Source organism: Typopeltis vanoorti, chromosome 13 (genome assembly GCF_054136105.1).
Source record: "Typopeltis vanoorti isolate ZY-2024b chromosome 13, IOZ_Tvanoo_1.0, whole genome shotgun sequence".
Lineage (NCBI taxonomy): Eukaryota > Metazoa > Arthropoda > Arachnida > Uropygi > Thelyphonidae > Typopeltis > Typopeltis vanoorti.
The window spans coordinates 30,133,716-30,150,032 of record NC_143561.1 but is presented as its reverse complement, the minus strand read 5'-3'; the positions used below and the strand labels follow the sequence as shown (position 1 = coordinate 30,150,032).

At 33.6% G+C, this 16,317-nt stretch overlaps 1 protein-coding gene across 1 annotated transcript in view; it reads left to right on the top strand.

The window, feature by feature from the left end:
* Positions 1-16,317, top strand: part of LOC150100022 (leucine-rich repeat flightless-interacting protein 2-like) — a 164,941-nt gene that overhangs the window by 13,248 nt on the left and 135,376 nt on the right. Inside the window, exon 3 of the mRNA XM_090402326.1 lies at positions 4,365-4,451. Coding sequence (XP_090258452.1) covers positions 4,365-4,451 — 87 coding nt within the window. The remainder of the gene's footprint in view (positions 1-4,364; positions 4,452-16,317) is intronic.

Genomic DNA, 16,317 nt, shown 5'->3' with positions numbered 1-16,317 from the left:
CTGCTACTAATGCCATTTGTTCACTCCCCTAATTATTCTCAGAACTCTCATATATGTGGTCTTCAGTCTTTTACCAACTGTTTTAATCAGCCGGAGAATAACATGACCTGCAAAAAATAAACAGCTGAGATTAATTCCTGCAATTTTTATATCAAGTTTAAAGCCACTTTTCCTGCATATTGTGATCCATATATAGATGATGAATAACAGTTAAGATAGTGTGAACCCTTATCTCTTATTTTACATCAAATCTCTGTATCTCCTTCAATTTTAACTGCTGACTTTCACCTTAAATATGAACTGTGTATCACTTAGTGCAATGTCCCATTTACATGATATAATTGTAGTGTATTTTGAACAGCTTTTCTCTTGGAATCTTGTCATATGCCTTTTCCAGATATGAAACTTAAATATGTATCCTTGTTATATTTTGTATATTAATGATAGAGGAAATGATTTAAGGCATGGGGATTTCCATTGTTTGCTGATGATACAAAATTAGGGAGGGCAGTTGTTGATAAAGGTGATATCCTGCATGATTATTTAAATCAATTTCCATTGTGGGCAAAGATAATGGTTGTCAGTTTAATGTTGCAAAATGTAAGGTTATACACTTTGGATTGAAAAGGCTACATACTGTTTATTATATTGATAGTACTGAATTTCAGGATAATGATGAGGCTAGGGACTTGGGGATAATGGCAGACAGAGAGTTGAAGTTGAGGATAATGTTAGGGATAATGATGAACAGGGAGTTGAAGTTCAGAGGGCATGTTACAAAATTTGGCATAATAGCACAAAGTATTACTTGCATGCTGAAATGTTATACTAACAAGTAAAGATGAGGTTATTATCTCCTTTTATAAGGCTATGATTTGGCTGCATCTTGACTAGTGTCCAATTTGGTCACCTGAGTATCTTGGAGACCAGGAGGTTGTGGACAGGATTCATAGACGAGTGACCAAACTGGTGATGGCCTATGGAATATTCCCTATGAGGATAAGTTGAAGGTCTCTGGGTTGCAAAGGGTTCTATAAGATTGACACAAAAGATTATTTCCAGTACATGACAAATAGAGAACTAGGGGTCACCCCTGAAAGTTGTGTAAGAGTGGGATTAGCAAAGGTGTGTGTGGACTAGATTTTTTGTTTGGAGAGTGGTGAATGAGTGGAATAGAATACCAGCACTAGTTGTGTCTTCCCTGATGAATTTCCTGCGATGAGTGTTTGGACTCCGTGAAGATACCCATATAATAATAATTCTTGACTTATAATAACAGTGCCTGTTTGACTGGAACCTAGCTTGTTCTTCTCCAAGTTTCTCTGTGACAATTTTTCTTACTTTGTCAAGTATACACAATTACCTGGAAGTAATTGTGCTAGTATACCTGGAATTCTATACTAGCATAATTACCTGGAAGTAGTTGTGCTAGTATAGAATTATATAGAATAAGTAGGCAACTTATTCTATAATTCTCACATTGTTTTATTTCTGTTTTTATAAAAAGGTACAATGACAGTTCTACTCCCATTATCTGGAATTTGACTTCTGATCATGCCTTCTGAATTATGCAGGGCAGCCAGTGTAAAACATTTATACTTTCGAACTTGAAGTCTGGTTGAATATCATCTACTCCAGGTGCCTTCTTATATTTCATTTTTTTCAAGTATTGATATGTACTCCTGATAGCATTCCTATTGAATATTTTCTACCACTATTCTGTCACTTCTTGTTTCATTTAACAGTCTTTCACAATAACTGCTTGAACTATCTAGGATATCTTTATCTTCAGTTTTCATGTCACCTTTATCATCTCAGATTTCTTTTTCAATATGCTTTCCTCCATTTATGAGCTCTTTCAGTAGCCTCAGAATATTTCACTAGTCCATTTCTCATCATCAAATTCCTGATATGTACCCTCAGAAGGTGTACAGGATGTTATGGTAGTACTACATTAAAAATTTCCATCATTACTAGCTTCCAATCAACAGTTTTCCTCCAAATTAATCTGTTATCTGTCAAGACTCCATCATTATCAGATCAGATATTTCTGTCTATTTCTACCTACATCTTGGTCTTCCACTGGGTCTTTTTCCTGCCAACCTGGAAAAGAACACTTGTTTTGCTAATCTTTCCTCTTCCATTCTTTTTAAGTGACTATACCATCTGATATAGTCACTTTTCTGACTATATCTGAGCTAACACATTGAGGAATGTGTTAGCTCTACTAACACATTCCTGAATGCTAACAATGGCAAGTTTTTTCTGAATATCCTACATTTGAATATGACACTGCCATAAATGCTATCTGTTCAATCCCATAATCTTTCTCCGAACTTGTATCTCTGGTGTCCAGTCTTTGATCAAGTATTTTATTTTTAATCCAGCTCTCAGATCCATAAGTTAAAATTGGTTTGAAACATGGTCTTGTATACAGATAATTTAATCTGTATACAAGATCCGAGGCACCTCAGAAAAAATTACCAAAATTCTAAAAAAACATGACCTCACCTCCTGTTACAGGCCTTACAGAAAATTGGCATCCCTTATCCGCTCTACCAAAGACCAACCACTTTCCCTAGACCTACCTGGTGTATACCAGGTCCCTTGCAGTTGTAAACTGTCGTACTTTGGCCAAACAGGCAGGACAGCGAATATCAGAATTTCTGAACACAAGGACTACATCCGGTTTTACAAATATAGCCATTCTGGTCTTGCAGACCATGCTCTGGATACTCGCCACAGAATACGGTGGAAGAAAGCAAAAATAATACACCGGAGCAAATATAAATTCGAAAGACTATTTATGGAATCAGCCTCTGCCCTAAGAAACTCTCCAAACCTCAACAAATTTGGTTGTATGCGACTGCCCCAAATTTGGGAGGCATACATCAGCAGACCTTCAGCCCAACAGCCAAGAATGCCTACTTAGCCCGCCAGATGGCACCATCGGGACTTCTAGGAGAAAGATAGCTTCATATCTTCATTTCCAGTTACTATATTGTTAGAGCCTGTTGTGCTCCTGCCTTTTGTAAGTTCCTTTAGAAAATGGCAATGAGACATTGCCGAAATATCGGAAATATCTATTAAAGTATTATTTAATTTATATTCGGATCTACGTTGTTTCAATTCCCTAAGTTATTTAGAAATGCATAACCAACGTATAAGCCTATCTACGAGATAATTTAATGTTTTGACTAATTTCTTTCTTATTCCATATAAATTTATTCAGCTGACTTCCTATCATACCAGCTTTACTAATTCTGCTGTCTATTTCCTAAATAGCTGAAATGTTGTGCCTAAATAGCCGAAATGTTTTACTTCTATAGGTTCTCCATTCAGGATGCAGTTGATGTTTTCTATATTTCAGCTTATTTTCACTGTCTTTGTCTTTTTTATTGCCAGTTTTCATACCATATTTATTACAACTGTTATTCAGTTTAGTTTGGAAATCTTATGCACTTACACTGGGTTTATTTAGAAGTATAACATCATCTGCATAAATTAGAGAGTTAGGTTTAATTCCACTTTCCTTCATAATGTGATACATATAGATAATGAATAACATGGAGATAATGTACTCCCTTGCCTCACACTTGATTTAACATCAAACCATCTTGCTATACTCCTTCAATTGTAACTGTTGACTTATAGCTCAAATAGAATCTATGTATTGCTCTTTATAATATCCCAGTTACACTATATAACTTGTAGCGTTTTGAAGAGTTTTTCTCTTGCATCTTGTCATAAGCCTTTTCCAAATTACGAAACTCGACAGTCCATTTCTAAGCTCTTTCAATAGCCTCCAGAACATTTTATGAGTTTTCTGATCCTTGTGTACTCTTACCAGTCTTTGCATGACTTGTTTAATACTTATACACACGATCTTATTTTTTTAACATTTTTCTCTGTATTCTTTTATGGCATCACTACATGTCTTTCTGGCTGAAGCAATGTTTTCTTCAGAGAGCTATTGAGTCTCCAAGGTTCGATTGTTATTTTCAAACTCTTTTATTTTTCTTCCAATAATATTTGTATACTTAAGTCTTCAATTCACTTCTGAAAGTTGCCCAGCTTTGATTATTTTTAAAAACCTTTGTAAAATTATTAGTGTATTTTAAATTATTGTTAAAAATATTTACTCAGTTGATGTAATTTGTTTCACTTGAAAAAATAAAATAAAATGCAGATTGTTTTCAATATAGCTAAGCTACATTTAACATATTATTTGGAAGATGGTGCTAACATATTGTATTTTTTTTTTTTACTGCATTTGATCTTAAAAATGAAATATACTTTTCCAGAAATCATTTTCAAGTAATATTATAAATCTGTATTTTTCTGTTTAATATGGTTTTTATTAGGCTGAAGCACGTTTAGCAGCAAGAAGGCAAGCAAGAGCAGAGGCTCGCGAAATTCGTATGAAAGAACTGGAAAAGCAACAGAAAGAAGTAAGAATGAAATGAATACAAATGTTTCTATGATTTAGCAGTTCTTCAGCTAATTTTCAGTATTGAGATCACATGTTTCTTAACATATAACAGGGGTACCGAAACTCATATAAAAAAGACTAGAAAAAATCAATTACATATAGCAGATGTTATCAGAACGTCACAGTTTTTGCATACAAACAAGTGACTAGATAAAACTGTTTTATTCATTAATCTATGTGTTGGAACAATGCTAGTTGTTGCTGTCACGTTCTGTGGTGATGTATGTCATATCCCATGTGTTTGTTAGATTTTTGATGAAAGCAGATCAAACTTGGTGTAGGATTAAGCTTTGGTTTTTATTAGATTGTTGAGGATTTGGAGCATTTCTGAGGCTTCTTAAACTTTCTTGTTAAACAATTATGATTAATATGTGGCATTTCTGTTTCTTGCCAAGCTAGTTGGTTGCTTGTTTTTGTTGTATGACAGACTAATCCTGATTTGTGCTGTCTTTTTTTTTTTTTTTAATGTATTTTACATGTTCAGATATGTGAATCTCCCCAGACCTTTTGATCTGGTATACATAGCAGATGTTATAAGAGCAGTCATCATCATCATCATCATGTATATCAAAGATTTAGGCCTAGCATGGCCTTAGAAGTCATCGTTGAATCTTTTAAGAGGACATCCTGGTTTTTTCTTTTTCCTAATATCTTGTACTTTAAGGTTTGTTTTGGTAATCTTTCTATTTTCATTCTTTGAACGTGTTCCATCCATTTATGTTTATATTTTTTAATTTTTTCTATTACTGATTCTTGGTTTAATTCTTTCATAATTTCTTTGTTTCTTTTGTGATCAAATAGAGTATACTTTGCAGTTTTTCTCATAAACTTTATTTCTGCTATTATTAATCTTCGTTTGTCTTTTTGTTTTATTGTCCAGATTTCACTTTCATACAATAAGACTGGTAGGGCTAATGTATTGTATACTTTTAGTCTGGTTTGTTTTTGAACTAGGTTTGGTTTAAATATAGAGTTAATTACACCTATTATTTTTAAATATTTTGCAATTTTTAGGTTTATATCTTTTTTCATTTTCATATGTGATCATACATCCTAGGTAGTTAAATGAATTCACCTGTTCTAAGATCTTGTTATCTATTACTATTTTAGTTCTTACTGCATCTTGTCTTTAAAGGCCATAGTTTTTGATTTTTCTGTTGATATTATCATACCATAATCTTTGGCTATCTCATTTAGATCTAAAATAGCTTTCTGTAAGTTATCTTTAGAATTTGTAATTATTATTTGGCAAAAAGGAGAGTGTTTAAGTTCACAATAGGAGAAAGTTTTAATACCTTAATGGAAATTTTTATTCCATTTTATTATTATTTCATTTAGGTAAATATTAAAAAGAGTTGCTGAGAGGGGACATCCCTGTCAGACCCCCTTGGTTTATCTCTCTCTCTCATATATGATAGCTCATGATTTAATCTTATTTGTATTTGATTATTTTCATATATACTTATGATAGCTTTTAGGATATTATTTGGTACTTGTTTTAATTTCTTTCTTTTATGTTAAATAAAATGCTTCTTTTAATTTTGTCAAATGCTTTTTCAAAGTCAATAAATGCAATATTTTTTTTTTTTTATCAGCCAACGCCTTTTTATTCCCGTATACAGGGAGTAGGCGAGGCCATTTAGCCCTATCTAACCTTTTGGAGACTGAGTGGGCAGTTCAATCTCCACTGGTACCCAATCAGAGACAGATGGCCCAAGGCTATCACTAATTAAGCGGTACGCAGTGAAGAGAGACGGCTCAAATGTGCCGCCATCTCGTGGTCTCTAACCCTAACACAATATATTTAATGTCTGAAATAATGTGGGTTCTACGGTCGATTTTCTTGAGTTTACAGGACGAAAAACCCGAGTTTCCGGGAGGAAAAACCTGCTTGCCCGTGCCAGAGATCGACTAACTCGGGAACCGGTCGAAAAAAGGCTTAGAAAAATTTCCTCTAGTCGCCGACTAGACTCGAAACCAAGTCTTCCTTCATGCGGCCAAGCGCGGCGGTGAGCAAACGCCACATCCGCTGAGCTACACGCAATATGCGTTTATAAATTGTATTCTCTTCTTTTCTCTATTATTAATTTTAGGCAAAAGGCCTAGTCCATATATGATCGTCCTTTTCTAAATCCATTCTGTACTTCTAAAATAAAGTTTTCAGAATATTTCATTAGTTTGCTATTTAAAATTCTGCTATATATTGTGTACAAGAGCAGTGAATTTTATAAACTGTTTTTTCCATGGATGACAAAATTTTGTTGGATGTAAGAACCTCAAGATCCAATATTTTGCCAGTGTAAGAACATTATAAAAAAAAAGTGACTTTAATGTTGTAATCATGAAGCAACTTTGCATGTAGCATTTGTGATTAACAAAATTCTTAGTATGTCTCCAACAGCTCCTTTATACAAACAAGTTTTCTAGAATATGATTGTTACCTTACTGGCAATGTTGCTTTGTAATTACAGTATTAATGCCTGTGATGCAAAGTGTTACTTTGTTTTTCAATTTTTGCAAAGAAGAAAAAAAAAAGTAAAATTGTAGTTTTATGAGTCAGATGATTCCTGTGTTTAAGTTTTATAAAGCATTTATGTAATAATAGCATTGTTTGAAGAAAATGTTTTTTTCATTGCATCTTTGACGCATAATTTAGTTATTCACTAAGTACTCAAAAGCAAACCAGGCTAAAAGTATACAATACATTAGCCTCACCGGTCTTAATGTATGGAAGCGAAATCTGGACAATAAAACAAAAAGACAAACAAAGATTAACAACAGCAGAAATGAAGTTTATGAGAAAAACTGCAAAGTATACCCTATTTGATCACAAAAGAAACAAAGATATTATGAAAGAATTAAACCAAGAACCAGTAATAGAAAAAATTAAAAAATATAAACATAAATGGATGGAACACATTCAAAGAATGAAAACAGAAAGATTACCAAAACAAGCCTTAAAGTACAAGCCATTAGGAAAAAGAAAACCATGACGTCCTCTTAAACGATTCAACGTTGACTTCTAATGCCGGAACAGGCCATGCTAGGCCTAAATCCTTGATACGTATGATGATGATGATGATGACTAAGTACTGATTCACTGCTGAAAATCAAGCTTTTAAGTGTAATGCCAAGTTCCTTGATTTGTGCTTAAAAAGAAACTTTGAAAAGGTTCTGATATCTTTAAACTAAGGTCATCATCACATTTTTCGAACCTTACAGGTAGGAATAGAGAAATATATACAGAAACATCAATATAATTACAACTCTTGGAATTAAAGGCTGTTAAATTGTAAATATCCATGAGGTTTCATCTTCAAAATGCACGTGTATCACCAAAACTTCCTTAGATTCCCTCTTTCTCTGCTTTCATATATTGGTTTGTGGCAAGTAAGAGTACTGAATATAGGTGAAGTTGCACATCCAAGTTGGTATCCCAACCATCACAAAAATGCCTCCACACCTTAGTAGAACCTTCTGTAGGACCATAGGCATAAATAAGTCTCATTGTCCAGTTCCCCATTCTGATATTTGCTCACATCACTCTACTTGAGACTGTCTGCCATTCAAGACGATTAGCCTCGTATTTAATGTTGAATACTATGGCTACTCCTTCTTTTCCTTGATTGTTATTACCTGAAAAAAAAAATTTGTATTTATTGCTCAGAAAGATATCACCACTTTTTATCTTTTTTGTTTTGGTCACTCCTATTATGTTGATCTGGTACTTATCTAATTCCTCATCTGGCTCCATTTCTTTGTCATTCAGGCTTCTTATGTTAATAGTACCGATCTTGAACTGAATGTTGAGTTGAGGTGTGTTTTAGGATTTGTTCCAGTAGCTAACTTTTCGCAGTTTGCACTTGTTTAACCAGGGCACCCCAGCCGGCATGAAATTCTGTCATGTTGTACCATCATTTTGTATTTTGGTTTAAGCCAATAAGAATACAATTTGGTTGGCTAAATCTCAAATTGCCAGTCCATCCTTGTTCATTCATTATCTAGGTAGATACCTAACAGGGTGCACCACAAGAAGGTGAGGATTGGACATTAGGTCAGAAGCCCTGGTCGGTTGTCTGCATTCCTTTAAAGACTATGTGTAGGTCTCTTCTCAGTTATACAGCTTTGACGCTTAAGCACCCCTTATGTTTATTATTTTATGTTTAATAGTTTCTTCATAATGTGGGTATACAGATAACTTGGATGGTGAAAAAAGGAATGTGGATAAGGATTTGATATTGCAGGAAGTAAAGAAAAAAAAGTGTTGTTGGAAAAGTGGTTATATGTTGGTCAGATAAGATAAAAGTGAGTTGAGAAGGAGAGCAGCGATGATAATGAATGGCACGATGACTGAGTTGGGTGAGGCAAAGGATGTTCAGTTTGTAAATCTATGGAGTGAAGTTGAAGGAAAGTTGGAATGATTTAAGGTTAATAGATTCTTTTGAATTGGTTTGGTGTTGGAATAGTGAAACGGTTGTTTGCTGAGAGAATACAGAATCAAGATGAAGTTAGGGTAACTAAGGATCAGAGAGAGAGAGAGAGAGAGATTGTGAAAGGACAGGACAAAGATGAAGATGTAATTACAGCAGGAGAAACTGATGGAATGCATGAAGATGAGGATGAGAGAGATACGAATGAAAATGAGAGTTAGGATCAGGGAAACAGGAATAGTAAGTCTGAAGAGAAGTGTATAGAAGCTAGAGTAAGAAGGATGATATTGTGGGATTGTTATGTTTTATATGTAAGGAGTGTTAGACATGACCAAGGTGAGTTTGTTGCATTGATTGAGTCAGCATGTTCAAAGATAATTGGTATAAGCAAAACTTGGTTTTCTAAGGATGTAGCACTGTCAGGAATAGAAATGTAACAATACAGAATTTTTTTGAAGGATAGGAAGTGAAAAGAGGAAGGGGTGAGTACTATTAATGATAACAGAGGAATTATGTTCGCTAAGAGTGGACGTTGAAAATGGCATTACACATGAAGATTTTGAATCTGTTTGCTGTGAAGTTGAAATGAAGAATTGTATATGTTGCTGTAGGCCAGGAAATGTAGAGTGGGAGAGTACTGATTGAGCAGTGTTTAGGCAAATTGGATGGGCATGTAAAAATGTGATCTAATGGTAGATTTTAATTATAGAAATGTGGATTGAAAAGATGAGATAGTGTGTGGAAATGAGAAAAAGAGAGAAATAATTTGTTGAATCTCTAAGGAATAACTATCTCAAGTAGCATCTGATGGAAATGACTGGAGATGTTAGAATATTGGATTTGATGATGTCATCACAGAATGTGGTTGTTAATGAGTTTCAACATTACTGCTGGTTGGTGAGAGTGATCATGAGGTTCTATTTGGGTGGGCGGTGAAACAGGAAAATGTTACTCTCAGAAAGGAATACGTTGAATTATGAGGCGGGTGATTATGAAAACTCCACAGTCAACTAGCATCAATATGTTGGGTTGATGAGCTGTGCAGAAAATATATGTTGACAGAGCATGAGATTGATAAGGCAGTATTTGACAGTGTTTAATTGCATACCAAGAGTTAAGCAAACAAAAAGAGTAAGAGTGAAATGGATGAACATTGAAATCAAGCAAGCAGTGTTGGAAAATTGAGTTAAAGGGAAGGAGAAGGAGACAGTTGGTAGTGATCAGATGCATGAGGAGAATAAAATAAAGAGGAGAATTAGAGGTGACAAGCATGGTAAAGAAGAAAAACTGCAGTATAAGAGGAGATTGACCAGTCAGCCTAAGGATAATTCAGGATAATTCTGCTGTATGGCAAGCAAAAGGAAAAATAATTATTGCAGGATGACACTTTTGGATAGTTGTTTTAGCAGAGCAACCATTGCAAAGGTTGTAGCGGATTTATTAAATGACCACTATATTAGTGTATTATAGTGTTATAAACAGTGTTGTGCAACATGTAGAAGGGAGGCAAATAGAAGAATTAGAGGTGTAAGAATCAGTTGTATGAGATGTTGATTGGATTAAATGCTAATAAAGTTGTAGGAATGGATGACATATGTGCAGTTGATCTCGGTTATAACGAGCACCATGGAACTGACAAAATTTCCTTGTCATAACCATTACTCACTATATCAGTGATGAGTTAAACCACTTCCTATTTTTTTTTTTTTGAATTTTCAATAATTCAATAAAAAATAGATTAAAAAAAAGTCTCAGAGAAAAAAAAAATTTCTAGATATTATTTGTATGAATGTACTTGCATAAACTACGATAGGCTTAATATTAAAAAACACAATTTTAAAACCATGCACTTCATACTAAATAGTTTATTTCCCATAATTAAAAACAGCTCTGATTAATAATGAACTAATTAGCTCTAATTAATAATACACATGATTTCAGTTAATCTTTTTAAAAACAAAAAAAGCATTAGCAGATTTTTTTTCTTTTTAAAACCATTACACCTAATATAATGATGTTATGTCAGTTTTTAAATTGATTCAGCCAACCATTGTTACATACAGAATCATTCGGTTCAAATTGTTTATCAAATTTTTCCACTTGAGCCTTCAAGAACGGACCATCTGTTTAGAATCCAGCACCTCTTTGTGTAGCAGACCATTGAAGCAATGCTTCATCGATGTTTGTAAGCTCGATTTCTACATTTTTTTTCCTTTTGGTTACTGTGTGTTTTTTCCCAGTGCCAATATATAAACATTTTTATTCTTCCTCAATATGGATACTGTTGAAGAAGACAAAGAAACCTTTTTACACACTCCAACTTTTATCACACCACATTCTAGGTCAACCAATAATTTTCACTTTTTTGTGAACCAAGAGACTTTTAATAGACATGTTTCCAACAGAAGGGTTTGTTTTTAACTGATATTACAGCATGTTAGTGTTTAGATAAAGTGAGGGAGGTGAGCCAAAGAGGCTAGACACCAGAGAGGTAGGTAGTGAGGAGATAGTCTGCAAAGACAAGATTAGATTATAATCTTGTTTAGATAAAGTGAGGGAGGAGGGCCAGAGGCTAGACACTGGAGAGGTGGTAGTGAGGGGATGGTCTGCAAGGACAAGATTATTATAAACTGGCCTGGAAACCAATCCAATCCAAGGTCATAAACCTAAGTCACTCCTTTCATTTTTGCCTATTCCAAGAATTGAGTATTGTAAGAACTACCCAAGCAATTAAGAATGTTTACACAGTTACCAAAATTGGTACATTATAAAAGTGAGCAATTGTATAGAAATATGCATAAATTAAAATCATTATGGCTTTTTTTGCTCATTACAGCTGTGATCTGATTATTTCCATTCTTGTTACAACAAAGTTCCACTGTATTTTTAAGGAATGTGCAAAAGAGTTAGCTATACCCTTAAATCTGGCTAGTTACTTAATGAAAGTCTTGTAGTGGAAAAGGTTCCTAAGGAGTGGAAAGAAGGTCAAATAGTACCATTCTACAAGCATGGTTATAGGACAGAAGTTTCTAATTCCAGACCTGCATTTGCAGTCAAAATACTGGAATGGTTGATTAGGGATATAATACAGAATTGAGTTAATAGATGTAAGATTCTTTATAATGGTCAGCATGAATTTGTAAAAATTGAGCCTCATTTTAGCAATCTACTTGCATCTTATGATAAAGTGACAAATGTGTTGGGTAAAGGAGATTCATATACAGTGGTATTCTTGGGTTTTGCAAAAGCATTTGATAAATTACCTCATGATAGGTTGGTGTACAAACTTCAGAGGATGGGAATAGATAATAGATTGGTTAGATGGATTTGAGATTGGTTCTCTGAATGATACCTGGAAGTCAGGTGTGATAAATCTGTGTCTCAGATTTATCAAGTGTGATAAATCTGAGACACAGATTTATCACCCCCCCCCCCTGAGCCAACACCACAGGTAACCAGTGGTGTTGGCTCAGGGTTCTGTTCTTGGGCCCTTGTTGTTTAACTTATTTGTTGGTGAGATATCATGTTGATTGACTTTTGCTGATGATAAAAGTTGGGAATAATTATGAGGAGTACTGCTGATAATAATTCCCCTTCAGGAAAATTTGAATAGACTTTTAGCTTGGATAAAGGATGGGGGTGTAGTTTCAATATTAATAAGTGCACGGTGTTGCATTTTGGAGTTCAGGGATACAAAAGCTGTCTACTGTATTAATGGAACTGTGCTTCAGGAAGTTGATTAGATTTGAGATCTAGAGGTAATAGTTAACAGTGGACTGAAGTTTAGAGGACAGATTGCAATCTTTGCAATATGCAGAAGTAGTTGCATCACTGTATAATGCACTGTTCAGACCACCAAGTGTGGTCTGAACAGTGCATTATACAGTGATGAATACTGTGCTCAGGTTTGGTCACCTAGTTTTGTGATGTAGAAACATTGGAGAAGTTCTAGTGACAAGTGACTAACTCAATATCTGGACTCTGGAATGTCTGCTATGGTGAGAGGATAAGGAATATAAATTACAGAATTTAGTGGACAGGAAGCAAAAAAAAAAAGGTGATATGATAGAGACATTTAAGTTAATGAAGAGATTTTATCGGATCAATACAAAAGGCATTATAAAAAGAGTAGAAGGTGACAGGGAAAGAAGAAGAGGCAGTGATTGGAATTTGTGTAAGAATCTGGTGAAAAAGGGTGCTCAGAGTATATTTATTGTACTTGGAGAATTGTTGTGGGTAAAAGGAACATGCTTCCAGAATATGTTGAGAATGCAGGGAGTGTTAAGGACTAAGACTCAGTATGATAAATGTGTTGTTCCTTAATGACCCCCCCCCCAACAGTGAGTCTACTGGTTTCATTGACATCAGGGTGATAATAATCACAACAGCTCCAATCAGTCACTTATCACTCCAACTGATAATTTAACTTATCTGTCATTAAGATGTCTAAGTAATTAAAATTTTAACATTCTGTTGGTTTATTTCCATCCACTTGCAAGTTAAGTTCTTTGTTTCCGCTTATTGCCATTGTTTCGGATTTATTTTACTGAAACTTATTTGCATTGCATAGTCCTTGATGTTTTGATTTAGATTTTTAGTTAGAATTCGTTCTTATTATTTCTACTATTATATCATCCACATACTTGCAAATGATATAATCGTAGAAATATGATGCAAATTTTATCTGTTTACAGATATTTCCATATTTACTTAGGATGGACTCTTTTACTAGTTCTTCCAAGTATAAGTTAAGCAAATATGGTGAGAGTGGAAATCTCTGCATGATACCTCTCTTGACTGATACAGTAAACAATAGCTACAGCAAATCCCTAGGAACAGAGGCATAGTTTGTTATAAGTCAAGGGTCGCTATAGTGAATTTAGGGTAAAAATACTAACTGCTGCTTTCCATTTCCACAAAACAAAAGAAACTGCAAGAAAGAGACCAAAAGAAATCAAAGGAGATAGCAGAAATTTCAAAAAAAAAAAAAATTAAATTAAATTGTGGGCATCAGAACAGAGGAAATTGTAAGAAATAAAAGAAATCAATGGAATCAGAATGAAGGAAATCATAGCAAATAATAATAATAAAAAAAGTACATAGAACCAAAGAAATTACAAGGAACAGAACAAAGTAACTGGCAGGAAATCATATATTGATGATATGAATATAAAGGATCTACAGGATTCATACATAAAGCTAAAATGACACCATGAAAAAGTATAAATGCAGATGGTAATGGGGAAGAGTATGAAATTATAAAAATGAAAATCCATAATTAATGTTTAAATTTCAAAAGATTACATTAACTTAATGTCCCTTACCTGAAATTTTCATAAATTAAGTACTTTGGCAACCTGGTCACTTCCAATTACAAAGAGGAAAGAAGTGAATATTAATCTGCCTTCGTCAGCATTAATCATCCTGAGGTGAAGAGAAAAGCAATAGGCTGTATCAGCTTCCTAATTCAGAGACCTAATGATATACAGCTTAAATTGATACTGTTCTCCTAGAACCATAAAGAAAAACCACACATACATAGTATTTCTTTAATTCAAAGGCTTAACTAAAATTTTTGTTTGAAAGACTTTAGTTTACCTAAAATTTAAAAATCTAAATTTCTGATGTAGAATTTTTGAGTTTTTGACCTTAATTTTTGATTTTAATTGTAAAAACCTAAATTATTACAGTCTGCGCATATTTCCAGTAGTTCGTTATTTAATTGAAATATCATGTAAGCGAACATTAATTTATATCTAATAATATTTAAAAATAATAATATTATTTTTATTTATACTTTGCATGTTGTCATTTTGTGTGCATTATGTATGTATTCCTTCCAATCTTTTGTGTTCTGCCCTCAGTGTATGATTTCTCCTATTTCCTTTGTTCTGTTTTCTGTGATTTTTATTTTTCATGATTTAACTTTTCTCTGTTTTATTTTCCATAGTTTCTTTTGTTACATTTCTCATGGTTTTCCTTTGTTATATATCTGCTATTTCCTTTCTCTTCTGTTGTGATATTATTTGCAGGAAATTCAGATGGCTATGATGAAGATTTTTCAGCTTTTGTTGTTTGTAGTAGTAAGCTTGAAATATCAGGCCATAGTTCATTATAGTGCATCATTTTACTATAGTGTGGTTGCTAAGTGCATGTCCACTGTATTTCAGAAGTTTTTAACTACTCCCAGTTTTATTGTTTTATTGCTGCAGTGGTATTTTGATAGTACTAGAATATTGATATTGAGTATTTTTTCTTATTAATTTATTTTTCATTTTTTAAAAAATTTTAGTTGTATTTGTTTTTTGAGTACATTTCTTGCTTAAATTTCTGGAAAGTAGCAATGAAATCTGTTTTTTTCCCCACATCAGTTTGGATGATTATGATAGAGTATAGATTGTGTCTATTGTGGATCTCCCTCTCCTAAATTACATTTGCTGTTCTCCTTAAATGTTGCTCATGAGTTGCTTTAATTCTGTTTTGATGAACATATGAGATATTAAGCACACTTTTTTACTGTAGGCAGGTGATGTTCTTAAAATATATCTTCTACTAGTCTTCAGGAGTATCTTGTCAAATTAAATAATTATTGTAGCAAAATTGATATAAGTATTAAAAAAGACAGAAAATAGATAGGAAAATAGAAAACATCAACTGTATTCTCAAGTGAACCTGTAAAACAGGTAACATTTTAAATATTTAGGCAATACAATAAACAAGGCTTACATAGTAGGAAGAGCTAGTTGAAAAATATACAGTTATCCAGTTGACTTATGAAATTGATTTGCTACTCAGTTAATTGAACATATTATTATATTGTACTATTCCAGCAGTCATTTGACATGTTTAACCCATTCAGAAATTGGCTAAGTGAAAGTTTAGTTATTTGAGGATCAGATAATTGAGAGGTATATAAAGAACAACAGAGAAAGCAGCCAAACATCAAGCTAGCTAGCATTATACAAACTAATTTTAACTTATCTGAGAGTTGGGGTAGAACTAAAATAGTTCATAAAAGATTGGTAACCATGTGTGTGTGTGTGTGTGTGTGTGTGTGTGTGTGCGCGCGCGCGAGATAGTTCTGAAGAAAATTAAAGAATTGAATAGATGACATCAATTAGTCGGAACACTAAATTAGTATACAAGACAGTGTTCAAACCAGTTTTAACTTATGGATCTGAGAGCTGGGTCAGAAGTAAAACACTTGACCAAAGACACAAATATGTTTCACTGTCCAGTTTCTCATTTTGAAATTCGTTCACATAACTCTGTTTGAAATTGCCTGCCAATCAAGAAGTTTATCCTCATGTTTAGTGTTGAATGCCATCATTGCTCCTTCCGTTCTTGGATCACTATTGTCCAAGTATACTATCCTATGTTTATTATTGATCAGAA